Source organism: Rhincodon typus, chromosome 17 (genome assembly GCF_021869965.1).
Source record: "Rhincodon typus isolate 14 chromosome 17, sRhiTyp1.1, whole genome shotgun sequence".
Classification (NCBI taxonomy): Eukaryota; Metazoa; Chordata; class Chondrichthyes; order Orectolobiformes; family Rhincodontidae; genus Rhincodon; species Rhincodon typus.
The window spans coordinates 16,329,201-16,348,693 of record NC_063348.1 but is presented as its reverse complement, the minus strand read 5'-3'; the positions used below and the strand labels follow the sequence as shown (position 1 = coordinate 16,348,693).

At 40.7% G+C, this 19,493-nt stretch overlaps 1 protein-coding gene across 1 annotated transcript in view; it reads right to left on the bottom strand.

Annotated features, from left to right (window-relative positions):
- The window catches only part of LOC125485268 (anoctamin-9-like), a 191,555-nt gene that overhangs the window by 118,116 nt on the left and 53,946 nt on the right, over nucleotides 1-19,493 (bottom strand). Inside the window, exons 6-7 of the mRNA XM_048607302.1 lie at nucleotides 15,112-15,246; nucleotides 9,760-9,856 (exon numbers count right to left, since the gene is read on the bottom strand). Of these exons, the coding sequence (XP_048463259.1) occupies nucleotides 9,760-9,856; nucleotides 15,112-15,246 (232 nt within the window). The remainder of the gene's footprint in view (nucleotides 1-9,759; nucleotides 9,857-15,111; nucleotides 15,247-19,493) is intronic.

Here is a 19,493-nt window from a genome sequence, read left to right as displayed (position 1 = left end):
ATCCAGCTCTACACCTTGTTATCTCAGATTCTCCAGCATCTGCAGTTCCTACTATCTCTAAGGCATTTTTGATATACTTGTTTCACTTTTTGAGGTTCTCTGTACAGGCAACTTCAGCTGCTGATCACAGACATATATTTCTTTTAAAAATTCAAAGTGCAGACAAAGCACAAATCTCTTAAAGGAACCACACATTTTAGCTTCCTGCCTTCCACTTCACTCCTGTCATAAGTGATCGGAGCTTGTGTTTTACTTTAATTATCAGAGGGATTCCGCCATTCCCTGTCATGACACAGTCTACCCAACTTGGAACAATCTCCCATACGAAAAATACGAACCATTATTATGAAAAGCTGGTTTCATTTTTTTCTAAATCTTAACACTATTACTACGAAATACATAATTCAGTACTCTAAAGTTATACCGTTCATACTAATACAAATATATAATATAGAACTGGTACAGTCAAATCTTATCTCCACATTTTCTTTAAACCCGCGATAACGCATCTGCAACAACGTTTTTCTGTCCCGTAACACGTACAATTTGTAAGTTAAAAGTTTGTAACATAAGACTCCCATGAAATAGTCTCACATTTTTGTCCTTAAATTTTTCCAAAAAAGTGAGAGGTTGTGGTCTGTATACACAACCATCTCTGAAATATTGTTTGTAACATAAACCTTAAGATGTTGTAAGGCCAGTACCAAACTCAATAATTCTTTTTCAACAGTGGAGTATTTTCTCTGATGAATATCGAGTTTCTTCAAAAAATATCCAATTGGCCTTTCAATTCCACCATCATCCTCCTGCATCAACCTCTATATCGCTGGCATTGATAATGACATTAAAGGGTTTTGAGAAATTTGGTGTAGCTAAAACTGGTGCAGTGGTTAGTACACCTTTAAATTTCTCAAATACCTCCTGGCATTGTTCTGTCTGCCGAAATTTCGTGTTCTTCTTTTGCAAATCCGTCAGCAGTGCCACCACGCTACTAAAGTTCAGCAAAAACTTCTGGTAGAATCCGTTCAATCCCAAAACTCGAAGTACCTCTTTCTTCGAAGATAGTCTTGGAAATTCTTCGATGGCCTTCGTTTCTATGTTCTTCAGGGTCATCCTTCCATGTCTGATGTTATGTCCCATGAATGTCACTTCTGCTTTCGTAAATTCAGTTTTTGCTACGTTTATAACCAGTTTTGCCTCCCGTAGTCTTTTAAAGAGCTCTGCCAAATGTACCAAGTGATCTTTCCATGAATGGCTAACAACATCTTCTCTATAGACAGCAAGTTATTCAATCCTGCCACAACTCTGTTCATAAGTCTTTGAAATGTAGCGGGTGCGTTTTTCATACCAAAGGGCATTACTTTAAATTGATATAGCCCATTTGGGGTTACAAGCACAGAAACTTCTTTCGCTCTCTCTGACAAAGGTGCTTGCCAGTAACCACGGAGTAAGTCCAACTTGGTGATATACGTGGCTTGTCCAACTTTTTCCACACAGTCCTCCACCCTTGGAATTGGGTATGAGTCTGATTTAGTTACGGTGTTGACCTTCCGATAATCTAAGCAGAACTGTTGAGTACCATCAGGCTTCAGAAACAACATGATCGGCAAACTCCATTCATTTTGACTCAGCTTGATGATGCCTTCTTGCAACATCGTTTCCACTTCCTTCCGTACCTGTGTGGTGTTAAGAGGATTAAGCCTGCAGGGGTGTTGCTTTATTGGAACAGCGTTCTTTACTTCAACCTCATGCAGTACAGTACTAGTCCTCCCCATTCTATTCCCACAGATGTCTTCATTTTTCTGCAACAAGCCTCTCAATTCAGTCCTCTGTTCCTGAGACAGATAGCTAACTATCCTATCCCATTCTCTAAAGACTTGCTCATTATTTAACTTACTTTGAGGCATATCAAAATCAAATGATTCCGATTTTGATCCCTCGCTCTCAGAGGCAGTATCTAATACCTGTTTCTTTGGTTCCCTATCCTGTCGTAGTAGGGTTTCAACATATTTGGATGACATACCCAATAAATCTTTTTTCTATCTGGAATCGTTACCAGATAATTCACATGACTCAACTTCTTCTCAATCTGATAAGGACCACTATACCTTGCTTTTAAGGCTTCTCCTACCACTGGTAACAGCACCAATACTTTATCCCCTCAGGCAAACATCCGAATTTTAAATTTCTTATCTGCTTCTTCCTTCATTAGATGCTTGCCACCTTCAGATGTTGTCTAGCTAATTCACCTACTCTGTTTAATCTTTCTCTCACCTCAGATACATAATCCAACTCTGAGATCTCTGACTTCGGCCCTATCAACTTGTCCTTAATTAATTCGAAAGGCCCTCTTATTTTGTGTCTGAATATCAACTCAAATGTAGTAAACTGCATCTATTCATTTGGGGCATCTCTAATGGCAAACAATATAAATGGGATACCTTTATCCCAATCATTTAGGTGATCCTGGCAATAAGCCCTCAGCATGGTTTTTAGGATCTGATGTCACCTTTCCAATGCTCCCTGGGATTCAGGATGGTGCACACTTGATTTAAAGTAGTTGATGCCTAAACTATCCACGACCTCCTTAAATAGTTTGGCAGTAAAATTGGACCCTTGGTCTGAAAGACTCTCCCTGGGCAGGCCATCACATGTAAAGAAAGCAACCACTCTTCCACTTCCCTTTTTGCCTTGACACTGCGTAATGGAATGGCCTTCAGAAATCTGGGTAGACACATCCATTATGGTTAGCAAATACTGGTTCCCACTTTTAGTTTTAGGGAGGGGACCTACACAATCAATCATTAACCGGGTGAAAGATTCTTCAAATGTGGGAAGTGGCATCAATGGCACTGGTTATATTACTGCCTGAGGCTTTCCTATCATCTGACACGTATGACAGTTACCGCAAAATGCAACCACATCCTTATGCAATCCAGGCCAATAGAAGTGCTTCTGTATTTTAGCCTGAGTCTTCCTCACTCCTAAATGACCTCCTACTGGTAATTTGTGTGCTACCCGTAATACTTCCTGTCTGTATACTACCGGCAACACAATCTGGTGCACTTCTGCCCATTTCTCCTCTGCACTAACCTACTGAGGTCTCCATTTTTGCCTGAGGATTCTATCCTTGAGATAATAATGCTTGGGAATACATTCTGATTTCTTTTTCCGAGAAAGCTTTATGATATAGATCCTTTATTGTCTCATCTTTCAGAATCTTTCAGAACTAAACACCTCTGCCTGATCCTTTGTCTGTTTAGGTTCTTCCTTGACCATTTCATCAAACGGGGTGTCAGCTAACTGGACGTCAACTCCTTCATCTTTCTATTTGGTTTTCCCCTCTTGTTCTAACCTTTGACAGTGGGATCTTGTCATCACACAGTCTGGAAAAATTCCAGGGTTTTTTTTCTTTTAACTCCTCAGTTCCCTGGTTTTCCTTTGGCTTCTCCACTACAAGAGGTGTCACTCCCACTTTTGTTCCTGCCAGTTCGTTTCCAAGAACAAACTGTATTCCTACAATTGACACTGTTTCAGTCACTCCCACTGTCACTTCCCCAGTCTTGTTTGGACTTTCTAACCTGATCTTACACAGCGGAACACTAAATCTCTGTCCATCTATTCCACAGATTTCTGCTCTCTCAGGGAACATTTCAGAAGGAGTGCAAATACTTTTATCTCTTACAATTAGAGACTGACCAGCTCCCGTATCTCTCAATATTGTAACTTCTTTACCTTCTCCCCTGTTCTTACCGAGTAAACCTTACCCATAGAGGTGAAGTCTTTGTAGAAATCGGACACTGTCTTACCATGCAGCCCATGACTAGGTTGTGCTCTCTCCTGCAGCTCCCCTACTCCTTTTGGGATTTCCTTCACTACCTTAAATAATCCCACTGGTTTAGCCTCTTTTACCACATCTTTTTACCCAGTGCCTTTCTTCAACCACATGCATTGTGACTTCATATGTCCCACCTTATGGCAGTAAAAACACCTTTTCCTAGTGCCTTTCTTAAGACACCAGCACTGTATCTTTATGTGTCCCATTCCATTACAGTGAAAACACCTGAGGCCTCTTGACTCCTTTTCACCCTCTTGGGTTTCTTTTTTCACATGTAGTAAACTGCTCCCATTGTGATCTACTTTTTGTTTTTCATTGAAGGATCTCCCTTCTTCCCAGTTTCTATCCCTCACGGAATGAAATTGCTGTCAGAAGCTAAATTTCAATTTATGCACTAATACATATTCATCCACCATCTCTGCAGCTCTTCTTACTTTGGCAACTTTCTATTCCTCAATATGAGTTCTTATCATCTCTGGAAGTGAGTTTTTAAACACCTCCAGCAGAATAATCTCTCTAAGATCCTTGTGCCTTTTCTATCTTTAATGCTCTTACTCATCTATCAAAATTGCACTGTTTAATTCTTTCAAACTCAACATAACTGTTACCTGGTTCCTTCTTTATGTTTCTGAACTGTTCTCTGTAAGCTTCTGGCACCAATTCATAGGCACTTAAAATTGCATGTTCAACCTCTTCATGATCTCTTGACACCTCAACTAACAGCACTGCAACCACCTCACTAGCCTTGCCTACCAACTTCATCTGAATTAACATTACCCACATACCCTCTGGCCAATTCATCTGCCTAGCCAGTTTCTCAAATGAAATGAAAAAGGCTTCTACATCTTTTTCATAACATTTTGGCAAGTTTTAACATATTTGCACATATCCCCACCATGTCTTTGGCTACGATGCGTTTGCTAATCACTCTCCTCCTCATTAAACATATGTTTTACCTTCATCTCCATCCTTTCAAATTGATTTTCCTATTCAATTTGCAACTTCTGAAGTTCAAACTCTCTCTCTTTCTCCTTCTCTTCTCTCTCTCTCTTTCTTTTTGCTCAGCTAAGAACCTTCTCTCCCTTTCTTTATCTTCTAACATGGCTCTTCTTTTCCCTTCTTCTGCTTGTAACCGTAATTCAAACTCTCTCACCTTCCTTTCATTCTCCAACTCCAGTTGTCTCATTTGCAACCTAAATTTTCATTAATTCCATTGCACTTGCCTGCTTCTCTGATATACTTAAGTGCTTCACTAACTTCATTATTATTTCAACTTTCCTGTTATCCTGAGTCAAATCCAATTCTAACCTGTTTGCTAATTCTAATAGTATATACTTCCTCTGTTTTTCTAAACTTTCTTGATAAATTTGGGAAGCATTTTCAAACGCCAGAAACTCTTTAACAATGTTAAGAGCCATTTCCCTCACTTTAATTTAACCAACAACAGGTTGGTTAACCGAAATTAAACAGATTTTTTTCTCACCTAAATTTTATTTAAAGATCTAGGACACTAATCCCCAAGTCTGTTTAAATCTGTCCAAATCCATTCAGATCCCATACACGAGCCATCCAAATCCCAGGCTTGACCTGTTTAAATCCATCCAGATCCTGGACTTCAGCCCTCAATTTTTTTGATGATGGGCAATGGCTGAACACTTCTGATAATTAAAGTAAAACACAAGCCCCGATCTGTTATGACAGGAGTAGGGCTTCCCCTCTAACAATTACTCCCTGAACACCCAGGGAAGCTCACCTTTCCCCTTGTAATCTATTAAGAGTGGTTAAAAGAAAGAAAATCCCTGATCTCCACTTTACAAGTAACAAGAAACAATTTATTTATTTAACCCCACAATGAACAAATTAACAAAATTACTAACAAACCACCAATTCCCCTCTATACTACTAACTACTCTCCAACTGGTCTAAATTCTACTGGAATGCTGTTTAAATAAAGACAAGTCCCACTAATATAAACACAATTAATAAGAAGCAATAAATTACAACTTAATCTCTCCAAATTCACATAGACTGTCTTCTGGAATATTCTGTTGTCTCTGCTCTCTTCCCAAATGCCTTTCTTCTGTTAATTCTGCTGTCAGGAATGCTTTATCTCTATAATTTCTTCAAGGAGGACTTTGAGCTAAAATATTGTGGTACTTTAGATTAATTAGATGGGCTTTCTCTGAGAGCTGAATGGTGCTAACTCAAGCAGTGGCAGTTGGCTCTCTTGTTCAGATGGGAGTTGGCTCTCCCTGATTTTCCAAATGCCCCCGTCTTATATACCCGTAATGACATAATCAAATTCTTATAATATGATTGGTTTCAGGTTGTCAACATCAGTGTTTAAATTCAATGGGCTTTGAATTGCTGAAAATTGCTGAGTTTGGTTTTAAATTAAATGGCCGAATTCAAACTCATTGTCACAACATCAAAACATTTTTGATACACTTGTTTCACTTTTTGAGGCTCTCTGTACAGGCAATTTCAGCTGCTGCTCATAAACATACATTTTCTTAAAAAGTTCTAAGTACAGACAAAGCACAAATCTCTTACAGAAACCACACATTTTAGTTTCCTGCCTTCCAACTCACAATTACTCTCCCCAACTTCGTAACAGCTGCACTCATGAGTTTCAGAGTGGACAAGTATCTGGAATTAGGAGTCTACTGATAACCATGAATCCAATATTCATTGTAGGTAAAAACAAATCTGGTTCACTAACGTCCTTTAGGGAAGGAAACTGCCATCCTTACCTGGTCTGGCCTTCATGTGACTCCAGACCCATAGCAATGTGGTTGATGCTTAACTGCCCTCTGGGCAATCAGGGATGGACAATAAATGCTGCCTGGTCAGCAACGCCCTCATCTCGTGAATTAATACAGAAAAAAAATAATTCCTTAAATCTGCTACTAACTAGGATGCTTCCTAGAGATGAACAATGTCCTGCCCATGTATCTTCTAACATTCTTAGGATGTATGAAGAGGCTGCTTAACTTTGCCATGGTAATCACTTAACCAGATCCTACAGCTAAAATGACAATTGATGATTAAAAGCACATATATATTTATATTGTGGAAGTGTATTACAATAATGCTATTTATAGAACCTCAGTAATTTTATTTTCTTTGCTCTTCAACTACATCTAGGTGCAGACCTGAGGTCTGCAGCTTGGGTGGACAAAGCCTATTGGATTGGGGGATTTGGCAGATGGCCCCTGGGACATTCGTAGCGAGATGGCCCAGAGATGCTGAGGGTGTCCTGCCCAGGTGCAGTGTTACTCTCCTCGGGTAGGACATCTACAGGGGTGGGAATTGGTGGCGGTCCACATGGTCTGTGTGTGTGTGTGTGTGTGTGTGTGTGTGTTTTTGTGTCTGTGTGTGTACCAGCTTGATTCCTTGAAAGGAAAAGCCACCTGGTATGACACTGAAATCCTTCATTTCCCTTTTGACTTGCCATTGATATTGAGCAAAAACAGCGAAAACAATGGAATGCAGGTCGTCATGCATTTTCAACACCCACTCAGCATTCTGCCAGACCTGGATTTCAATGGCGGCTGCCAACCTGTATATAGCAACAGATACATACATGCATGGCACAACCAGCACAGTATTGATAATGTTGGTGGACTCTTCAAAACTTGACTCCAGTTTGCTGAGTGTGTCTGATAAACTTGCCTGCCATCTTGTATTTGTCTATTTATTTGGATGAAGTTATTAATGGCCGACACCATGGGATAACTTCTCCTGACCACTGGTAGTCCTCTTAATGCCAGAGACCTGGAGGCTTCCTTTGTTGGCCAGCTGCAGAGACGTGCCAGTAATCGGTTCAGTAGATGTGCTTTCAAGTCTAATCTAGACAGAGTACCCAACAAGGTGAAAGTTTCTGAGCTGGTGGAGGGTGTAGAAGAAAGCTGTGCCAATGGATCCTCTGAAAAATATGTGGCTTCTTCCTCAAAGTGGAGGAAGAACTGATGGAGTGAGAGGCTGCCTCTTCGGGGCACAGGTTGCGTGAGAGCTACTAGTGCCTGCATAAGAAAAGAGAGATCATTGGTTATGCAGTAGGGGCAGGAGCTTGAGAATAAGCTCACTCTGTTGGTAATGGCAGAACACTGCAGTATGGTATGATGAAGCTTACTGGGTTGCCTTGACATGGAGGTTTCAGTGGGCTCAATTCTAACCAGCCATCCTAAATATCTTTTCCTCATTGGGGGTAATGGGCCAAATGATGGCCCTACTGCTGTTTGGCACTCTCTGCCTGATTTCTGATTATGAAACATTTCTTCTGTGATGGGTAAAAGGAGGGATTGATTGAGATTTAAGTGCATTAAAGAGCTGTTAGTTGTGGTGCAGGACAGGAGAGTTGGTGATGGTCCCCAGTGAGTGAGTAGGAAGCACAGAGTGCAGGAAGGGCTAGGAAAATGACAAAGTGAGAGGTACTGAGTAGAAGTGCTGCATGAAATAGTGAGAGTTTTAAACCATTAGCCTTGATGATGTTACTGTGCAGTGGTAGTGTTAGGTTGAATGTGAGATAGCAGAGCAAAGGTGGTGGCAATTTTTTTGTGAGCACAGAAAACCCTTACAACAAAAACAAGAAGTGCTAAATAAGGTCAGCTGGAGAAACTGTTGACATAAAAACTGTTTGGTTGACAAAACTGGCCTTGAAACATTAACTTTGTTTTTCTTTTGACTCATGCTGCCAGACCTGCTGAGTTTCTCCAGCAATTTCTGTTTTTGTTTGAGATCTCCAGCATCCAAAAGTCTTTGTTTTATTTTAGCAGAAACACACTGATCTTCTTTCACCACTGCTGTGCATTCCTTTTGGTCCATGATGGGCACTGATCAGATCATTATCTGAGTCCATGCTGGACTTGAGTGGTGGCATGGCCTCCTTTGCCCATCTGCAAGAAAGAAGATCGACTTCTCAGCCAGCCCATTCACTAGCACCTCCAGGTCCCTGTTGTTAAAACATGTTGCCAGCCTTCCTTTCTGGGCATATTCTTTTCAATAATGATCGAATCCCAAAGTGAGAAAGGCATTGGCTTGCAGCCTTTAAAGAGGTGTGCAGCATGGATTTAAATATAGTGCCGGAGGCCTAAATGCCACAAGATCCCAGCAGGGGTGAGCACCTCTGCCTCTGCTGCTACATGATTGAACAAGATAGGCACCATAGAACCTAACTGCATAATTAATGAAGACAGCAGTAGAAATTGCATGAGAAACTTTGCTGTGAGCCAAGATAGGACACTTGCCATAAAACTGCCCAAAAATAGCACTCAGTCTAAAAATATGAAAATTCAACCCATTATTACAATTCCCTCAGCAAACATTCCCAAATGGAAGTAATAAATGCTGAGCCTAGCCACCCACGCCCTCCTCTGTGAATAATTAAGAAAACATCTAAATATAACTAAGATGAAATGGCCATTAGCACCTATTTTAATTGGCTGCTCTATATCTGTGGCACTGCTCATTTACTGTGAATATATTATGGACCATCATGTTATTAAATAGTTTTCAGTTTCAATAAGTTTAGCAAATGCTAAGATTGGAAACGTTCAGCACCACAACAGATTATTGTGTACTATAGCCAAATTTTGTAAGGTTGATTTTCCATAAAAGGAATTGTTACAGACCATGTGAGTGTTTAAGAGTTTTACTATGACTTTTCAAAAGAAATTCTCACATTTCCTTACTCAATAATCTGGGTAGCCTATATCTTACTCATAGTAGTTCAGCTTTAAGACTTTACAATCTCATTTAATTCAGTTTTCAAATACCTCCCATCCTAACACCCAGCCTGAATGCAACAGGAAATAGAATGGATATAAAAACAACTGATTATCTTTCCTATGGATGTTTTTACAGATGCTTTTTGTTTTGCTAGATGTATCCCATTTCCTTAATCTGATATTTTACTGTACCTTTGCATAGAAGCATGTATCGGAAAGCTTCCACAATGGACACGTCTGATCACATCTTGGGCACATGATTATTGTGTGGGCATTGCAGATTTCCCTACTGAAGGTACATGGGGGAGAAAAAGATGGTTAAAGAATTGCATTTATCATAGAGTCACACAGCACAGAAAGGCCCTTTAGCCATTCAGTCTGCACTGAAAAATGATTACTCTAAATCTACACCAGTCCTGCTCACCAGCACTAATCTTCCAAGGAAACATTTTGTAAAATGTGGGAGTGCTCAGATATTAGAGATAACTCAGACAAACTCTCAAGTCATCCTGCAGCACTGAACTGCAGGGATCACTGATGCTTGTTCCAAAGAACTTATAGAATGAAACAGACACTTGGCCCAATGATTTTACACAGTGCTTATGCTCTGTACTAGTTTACTCACACTCTATTTATTTTATCATTATATTCCATTCCTTTTCAAATACTTATTTCATTTACCCATTATGTTCCTTTTCAATCATTCACAGAACATGGACTCTAATGGCTAGGCCAGCATTAATTGTCCTTGAGGAAAAGATATAAAACAGCCAGTGAAGTTCATGTAATGTAGATGCACCTATAGAGCTGTTAGTGCAGGGGGAGTGCCAGGATTTTGACCCAGCAACAGCAAGATATGGTGATGTACTTCCAAGTTGGGTGTATTGCCTCAAAGCGAATTTACGTGATTCTGCTGACCTTATCCTTCTTCTTGGTTGAGCTCACAACTTTGGCAGGTGCTGACCAAGGAACAGTGAAGGTACACACTGGTTACACTGTAAATCAGTGGTGGAGGGAGTTAATATTCAAGGTGTTAGATGGGGTATCAATGAATTGGACTGCTTTGTCCTGGATGTTGTTGAGGTTCTTGAGTGCTGTTGGAGCTGCGTTCATCCTGGCAAGTGGAGACAGTATTGCATCACACTCCTGACTTATGCCTTGTAGACCATGGACAGGCTTTTGGAAGTCAGGAAATGAATTATTTGCCACAAAACTCCCAGTCTCTGACATGTTCTTGTAGCCACTCTATTTATATGGTAAGTCCAGTTCAGCTTCTGGTCAGTAATAACTCCCTAGATGTTGATAGTGGGCAATTTAGCCATGGTAATTCCACTGAATATCAAGGGGATATTGATAGATTCTTTCTTGTCCTGGCACTTGCGTGACATCAATACTGCTTGTCACTTAACATTGTTGTGACCTCATGGCCTGATTTAATGAAGAGTGCCAAGATGAGCATCAATATACCTAAAAAGGTGTCAACCTGATGTAGGTACAGCCCAGGGGTACTTGCATGCTTATCTGCATAGCCAGCACATAATGGACTGAGCAAAGCAACCAACAGATCACATTTAAGATCACACTTAAGCCTGGATGTTGTTCAGATGTTGATGAGCAGCAAATAATTCTGAACAACGTGCAATCATTACAGCACATTCCCACTTCTACCTTATGATGGAGAGGAGTTCATTGATGAAGCAGCTGAGGATGATTGGGCCGAGGACAGGATAGTGAGGAATTCCTGCAGAGCTGTCCTGTGGTTCAGATGATCAGCATCCAGCCATATTTCTTTGTGCAATTTATGACACCAACCAGTGGAGAACTTTCATGTTGATGCCCACTGACTACATTTTTATAGGTTGCTTGATGCCACACTCTTGAAATGTTACTTTGATTCAAGGGCAGTTATCCTCACTTTCCATCTTGAGTTCAGCTCCTTTGTCCATGTTTGCGCAAAGGCAGTAATAAGGTCAGGACCCCATTGACCGAGCAGAATCCAAGTGGGCATCAGCATACAGGTTATTGTTCAGTAAGATTTACTTGATAGCACTATTGACAGCACCTTCCATTACTTTGCTGGTGATCAAGAGTAGACCAATAGGGTGGTAATAGGCTGGATTGGATGTGCCTGGCTTTTGTGGGAGGACGATATCAACTCAACCTTCCAAACTGCTGGGTAGTGGCCAACATAACAATGGTATTTGTACGGTTTGGCTAAGCATGCAGTTGGTTCTACAATGTAAGTTTTCAATACTATAGCTGGAATGTTGACAGGCCCCATGACCCTTGCAGGATCCAGTGACTTTAGCTGCTTCTAGATATCAAGTGGAGTGATCAAATTGGCTCAAGGCTACCATCTATGCTGCCTAGAATCTCAGGAGGAGACCACTTAGCACTTCTATCTGATGACCGATGCAAACGTTTCAGCTTTGTCTTCTGCACTGATGTTATGGGTTCACCCATTATTGAAAATTGAAATATTTTTATAGCCTCTTCCTCTAGTGAATTGTTCAATTGTCCACCACCATTCATGACTGGATGTGATACTACTCCAGAGCTTAAATACGATCTGTTGGTTGCTTTGCTCAGTCCATTACGCGCTGCCTATGCAGATAAACTTGCAAATAGCCCTGGGCTGTACCTACACCAGGTTGACACCTCCTTTTTAGGTATGTTGATGCTCACCTTGGCACTTTGCATTAAATCAGGCCATGAATCACAAATTAAGTCCAGTTGCAATTCTGTGGCTGTTGGTAGCCTCTCAAGGATGTCCAGTCTGGATTAGCTGGATTTGTTTGAAATCTATCCCATTTATCACAGTGAAAGTTCCACACAACACAATGGGATGGAGTGCTAGCGGTCACAGAATCATAGAACCTCAACAGTGCAGAAGGAGGCCATTCAGCCCATCGAGTCTGCACTGACTCTTCAAAGCTCACACCACCCAGACCCAGCTTCCTACCATTTCCCATAAACTCACATCCATCATAGCTAATCCACCTAGTCTACACATCCCTGAATAGTACGAACAATTTCAGCATGACCAATCCACCTAACCTGCGTATCTTTGGACCGTGGGAGGAAACCATTACACCTGGAGGAAAACAACGCAGACGCGGGGAGAATGTGCAAACTCCCCACAGACAGTTGCCTGAGGCTGGCATCGAACCCAAGTCCCTAGCACAGTAAGGCAGCAGTGCTAACCATTGAGCGAACGTGCCGCCCCAGCGGTTTTGTCTATATAAGGGTGGGACTTCATCTCCACAATCTGTGATCACTTCTACGTACATTATTATGGCTGATTGGTGAGGATGAGGTCAGGTATATTGTATCCTCTTTTTGGTTCTCTCACGACCTTTTACAGACTCAGTCTGAGAGCTAAGCCTTTTAGGAATCAACACCTTTATCAGCAGTACGGCTGAACTAGTCTTGGTGGTTGGCACTGAAATCCCCCAGGGTATATTCTGTGTCCTTGCCACCCTCAGAACATCATCCAAGTGGTGCTCGACATGGAAAAGAACCGATTCATCACCTTAAAGAATTAGGGTGGCATGGGAGCTGGTAATCAACAGGGCATTTCTGTCCATGTTTCACCTGATAAAACCATAAAAAATAGAAACAGGAGTAGGCCCCTTGGCACCTTGAGCCAGCTCCACCATTCTATGGAATCTCATCTGATCCGACATTCGGCATGTCCGCTTTCCTGCCCTTTCCCTGTAACCCTTCATTCCCCTATTGATCAAGAATTGATCTATCTCAAACTTAAATCTACACAAGGATTCTGCCCCATAGCTCTTTTGCAACAAGGAGTTCAAAAAACTCACAACCCTCTGAGAGAAGAAATTCCTCTGCATCTCAGTTTTAAATTGGCACCCCTTTATTCTGAGACTATGCCCTCCTAGACTCTCCCATGACGGGAAAACATCCTCTCAGCACTTACCGTGTCAAGCCCCTTAAATATCCTATATGTTTCAATGAAATCACCTCTCATTCTTCTAAATTCCCTTGAGTAGAGTTTAACCTTTGCCCATAAGACAATCCTTCCATTCTGGGGATCATCCCAGTAAACTTCTCTGAACTACCTGCAATGCAATTATATCTTTCCTCAAATAAGAAAATGAAAACTACTCACAGTGCTTCCTTTGTAGTCCTACCAGTACTTTGTGGGGTTGCAGTAAGATTGCAATGCGACTTCTTGGCATCTGGCATCTATGTTAAGCACTCTGCTTCCTAACTGCATACCATTGTGCAGCCACCTTTGGGCTGATGATGGTGATCACATTAGATGAAGGCTGGCATCCATGATGCTGGAGCCCTGAGAAAGAGACCAAGATCCCAGCAGAAGTGGTGATAGATGTCTGAGACATTATAATGTATGATTCTGTGAGAATGACTATGTTAGGCTGTTACTTGACTAGTCTGTTCCACACCTCTCCCGCTTTTGGCACAAGCTCCTCGATGTTAGTATGGCGCACTTTGCAGGGTTGAGAGGGCTGTGAGTGTCTTTATCTTTTCCAGAGACTTGGTTGATGACAGAAGGTCCATCCAGTTTTATTCCTTTTATCAGACATTGTAGTACTTTACAACAGAGTAGTTTTCTAGACAATTAAGAGTAAACCATGTTGCTGTGGATTTGGAGTCACATGTGAACCAGACCAAATACATCTTCCTTCTCTGAAAGGATCTTAGTGAACATCAATAATGGTTTCATGGTCACCTGGTCATTAGTCAAGCTTTCAATTCCTAATTTATCAATTGAAATCAAATTCCAACATCTACCACGGTGAGATTCAGAGCTTTAGACTATGTCTCTGGATTACTAGCCCAGTTACAATACTGCTATGCCACTGCCTCCTCATAACTTATATACATTTTAGCCTCAACTATGTCCTGTGGTAGTGAATTCAAATCTTCATGAGGCAATGAAGTGAAGTTGCAGCCTCCTTCTGTTTCCTATGTGACCCTTAGCAGAAACGATGTTCCAAGCATTATGGGTCCAACAAACAGCCCTTTCAAGTTTAAGATGTTACCAAACCAGGATCTATCTATTCTTCCATCTTTTCAGTTCTCCAATGTCATAAAGCTTGAGCAAAGTAGATATTTCTCTGATAAAATAATTTCGATCTTTTTTATTATCTGTTATGATTTTTTTCCTTCATTCATTCACAGGATGAGGGTGACGCTGGGTAAGAGGCATTTACTGCCCATCCCTAATAGCCCAAAGGGCAATTAAGAGTCAACCACACTGCTGTGGGTCCGGAGTTATATGTAGGACAGACCAGGTAAGGATGGCAGTTTCCTTCTCTAAAGGGCATAGTTAACCAAATGGTTTTTTTCCGACAATTGACAATGGATTCATGGTCATCATTAGATTCTTAATTCCAGATTTTATTTGAATTCAAATTCCACCATCTGCCATGGCGGGATTCAAACCCGGGACCCCAGAACGTTATCTGGGTCTCCGGATTAACAGTCCAGCGATACCACCACTAGGCCATCACCTCCCCCCGACAGAATTGCAACAGAAACACCAATTATAAATACCTCACTTGGCTATCTCCAAAATAGAATAATCCATATAAAAAGACTATGACTCCACATATGGCGGCAGGAATCAGCATGGTAGTGTACCAACCAAGCCATGCAAAATACAAGGCAAGACGCTCTCCAAAATACAATCTACAAATAGAAATATAATGCAAGTCATCAAAAGTATAATATTTTAAACATGATTTTCTTTGTTGTATATTTCTAGCTATGTAGAATAGAGTCAAGGACATTACATCTATATTATGCCTTTAACAGAGTTAAACCAAAACAAGCATGCCACAGAAGCAATATCAAACAAAATTTAATGATAAGAGGTTATGTCAATGTGACAAAATAAAAAGCCTTGGACAAAGAGGTATGCTTTAAAGTGCATCTTATTAAAACAGGGAGGTAGAGAGGCAAACACTGCATATACTGAAGACCTGAAATAAAAACAACTGGAAAAAGACATAGTAGGCCTGGTTGCACCTGTGAAGAGAGAAATAGACTTAACATTTTTGATTTTTTCAATCAATCTGTTCAGATATGTTACAACACACCTCTAGGGCAGGTGCAACTTGAACCTAAGCCTCTTTTAACATGACTCACCTTAAAGCTCAGGTAGCTGAAGGCACAGCTGCCAATAATGAAGCAATTAAAATTGGATATGCACAAGAATCTATAACTGGAGGAGCGCAGAGATCTCAAGACCTGTAAGGCTAAATGAGGCTATAGGTGAGGCAAGGCCCGGAAGGGTTTGAAAACAAGGCGGAGAATATTAAATCCAAATTATTGCCAAATAGGGATGTTAATTGCACATTAATTGTGATTAAGGGCACTCTCTTAAGCTCCTATAAATATGAGCAGTCATATGCTTAGTTATTCCTGGAGAGGAAGAATGCTATATTCATCAGTACGCTTGAGGATGGCTAGGGATCTGTGGATATTGGAGGGGCTGGAGTGCATCATCACCTTTAGAAGTGTTATCATAATTTTATATATTACATTTTAAATTGTTTTTCACAGTAAGGTAAAAATGCTTTTTTAAAATAGCAGTGCATTGATCATTATTGAGTTCTAAAGAGATATTGGAACAGGCTTAAAATATTATTGTTTGGTTATAAGATTTATGTTTGTAGTATTCATGCGTAAATTAACACTTTTTAAAGTGTTAAAGATTGATTCCAGTTTTATTCTTGGCTGTGGTTGGTTTGCTCGCCGAGCTGGTTCGTTAGGTCACAGACGTTTCATTACCCGGCTGGGTAACATCATCAATGCAGCCTCTGATGAAGTGCTGTTGTGTTTTCCCACCTGGTATTTAAACTCTGGGGTTCGTTGGAATTGGCTACCTCATTTTCAGTTTTTCTTTGCAGTGGTGTATATACAGGGTCTAATTCTACGTGTTTACTGATGGCCTTCTTGGTGGAGAAGCAAGCCTCTAGAAATTCCCGTGCTTGTCTCTGTTTGGCCTGACCTAGGATCCTGATATTGTCCCAATCGTACTGGTGGTTCTCCTTATCTGTGTGAATGGGCACAAGTGAGTACTGGTCATGTCGTTTTGTTGCTAGTTGGTGTTAATGTATTCTTGTGGTCAGTTTCCTTCCTGTCTGTCCAATGTAATGTTTTTCACAGTCTTTGCATGGGATCTTGTATATCACATTGGTTCTGTCCATAGTAGATAAGGGGTCTTTGGTTCGAGTTAGCAGTTGGAGTAGGGTTGACATAGGTTTGTGTGCCACTCTGATGCCCAATGGAATTCTTGGACATCATGGCAGATGCAGGGCTAATGGGGAGTTTCCGACAAATGTACACAGAAAGGCCACACACACAGATCAAATCCTGAATTTCAACAGCATCCACAAATGGAGTTGCGTAAAAACACTATTTAAACGAGCGACAACACACTGCAGCAACCTAGAACTACGCCAAAATGAAGAAGAATACCTTTACCAAGTATCTAAGGACGACAGATATCCAAACAGTTGGGTCTGACGACGCCTATCACACAAACAACAACAGGAAGATACAGAATGCCCTGACACACACGTCACATTACCATACATCAAGAACATATCCGAACTGACCACAAGACTCCTACAACCATTGGGCATCAGAGTAGCACATAAACCTATGTCAACCCTACGCCAACTGCTAACTCGAACCAAAGACCCCTTACCCACGATGGACAGAACCAACGTGATATACAAGATCCCATGCAAAGACTGCAACAAACGTTACATTGGACAGATAGGAAGGAAACTGGCCACAAGAATACATGAACACCAACTAGCAACAAAAAGGCATAACCAGTAGTCACTCGTCTCCATTCACATGGATAAGGAGAATCACCAGTTCAACTGGGACAACATCAGGATCCTAGGACAGACCAAACAGAAACAAGTACAGGAATTTCTAGAGGCTTGGTTCTCTACCAAGAAGGCCATCAATAAACACGTAGAATTAGACCCTATATATACACCACTGCAAAGAAAAACCGGAAATGAGGTAGCCAATTCCAACAAACCCCAGAGTTTAACTACCAGACAGGAAAACACAACAGCGCTTCATCAGAGGTTACATTGATGATGTTACCCAGAAGGGTAATGAAATGTCTGTGAACTAACGAACCAGCTCGGTGAGTAAACCAATCACAGCATCCACAACCTGAGCTACAAATCTGCTCAAGAACCTTAGTTTTATCCTTTATAATAAAAACTTATAGTTAAGTCCACTTTTTTTCCGTAGTGAGCTAGGTACTTTTGGAAAAAGTACCATAGTACTTTGTACCATATTCTCTTTGAAAAGTTGCTGGATGGTAATCTTCAATTCTGTCCAGATTTTGGGAGGTGCTTGTTGAAAACCTCTTTTAGGAGTTATTAAACAAGAGTTCAAAGGAGACAGACAGGGACTAAAAATTGAGTATCATATGACCCTGGCTCCAGTTATTTTGGGACTATTCTGATGCCTGATTGAAATCTGACTTGGGACCTCATATTTTAAGAGCATAAGAACTAGGAGCAGGAGTAGGCCGTCTGGCCCTTCAAGCCTGCTCCGCCATTCAATAAGATCATGGCTGATCTTTTCGTGGACTCAGATCCACTTACCCGCGTTCTCACCGTATCCCTTAATTCCTTTATTGTTCAAAAAAAATCTACCTTTTTTTAAAAACGTTTACCGAAGTAGCGTCAACTACTTCACTGGGCAAGGAATTCCATAGATTAACAACCCTCTGGGTGAAGAAATTCCTTCTCAATTCAGTCCTAAATCTGCTCCCTCTAATCTTGAGGCTATGCCCTCTTGTCCTAGCTTCACCCGCCAGTGGAAACATCCTCTCTACTTCTATCTTATCTATTCCCTTCATAATTTTATATGTTTCTATAAGATCCCCCCTCAATCTTCTGAATTCCAATGAATATAATCCCAATCTACTCAGTCTCTCCTCATAAGCCAACCCCTCAACTCTGGAATCAACCTAGTGAACCTCCTTTGCACCCCCTCCAGTGCCAATTTTGTTTAAATAAGGTGGTCCCTCTGAAGCAGAAACATCCAATACTACAGATTTAGTTTTAACAATAAAATGTAATCTTATTAAGCAAAATAAATGAAGATAAAATTGTGGAAATTGCCTGAACAAACCTATATTGAATTTTGAAGTGTTATGCAAAGTAATTTTGAGCATCAAGAGCTGAAACTATGTGTAAAACTGAGATAATTTTCTTGGATGACTGAAGATTTTTCTATGCTTTTTGCAATAAGAACCTTTTTTGAAGACCAGAGGGTTGCAACTATGAGACAGGAAGCAGTAATGGCAGATTTCAGATGATTTATAAGATAAGTATTTTCTCCATTACCCCCTTAAATTCAAGAAGGATAGAGAACATGTGGTTAAAATGGAGGCAAGGTAAACAGAAATGAAAAGACAAGTGGGAATGTCCATGATCCCTCAGAGCAGAAATGAAGGTTAAAATTGAAGTCCTAATGTGTTTCCATTGTAATAACATAGAATGCTGGACGTTGCATGGGAAACACATGGAACTACTTGGTGTTTAAGAGTCTGAAAGGGAACTCTGAAAGGGAAAGAAAATGGAAAATTGAAGCTTTAACTGGCAATAAGTGTTCCTGAGTACAGGAAAATGAATAAAGTAGATGACAGATATAAAGGCTTTTTGTCAAAAGGGAAGCTGGCTGACTTTTTTTATTCAAATAACATGCCTAAACCATAACTATGTTAAAGGATACAGGGGAGGTACTCAAACATTTTTTTTGTTGGGATAGGACCTAATTTTCCCTAAATTGTGCATTGAAAACTGAAGTGCTTATAAATTAGCTGAAGTGTATCCCAGTTCCATTATACAAAGTGCAGTTGGAGGGTCCGAGACAACAAGGTGCAGAGCTGG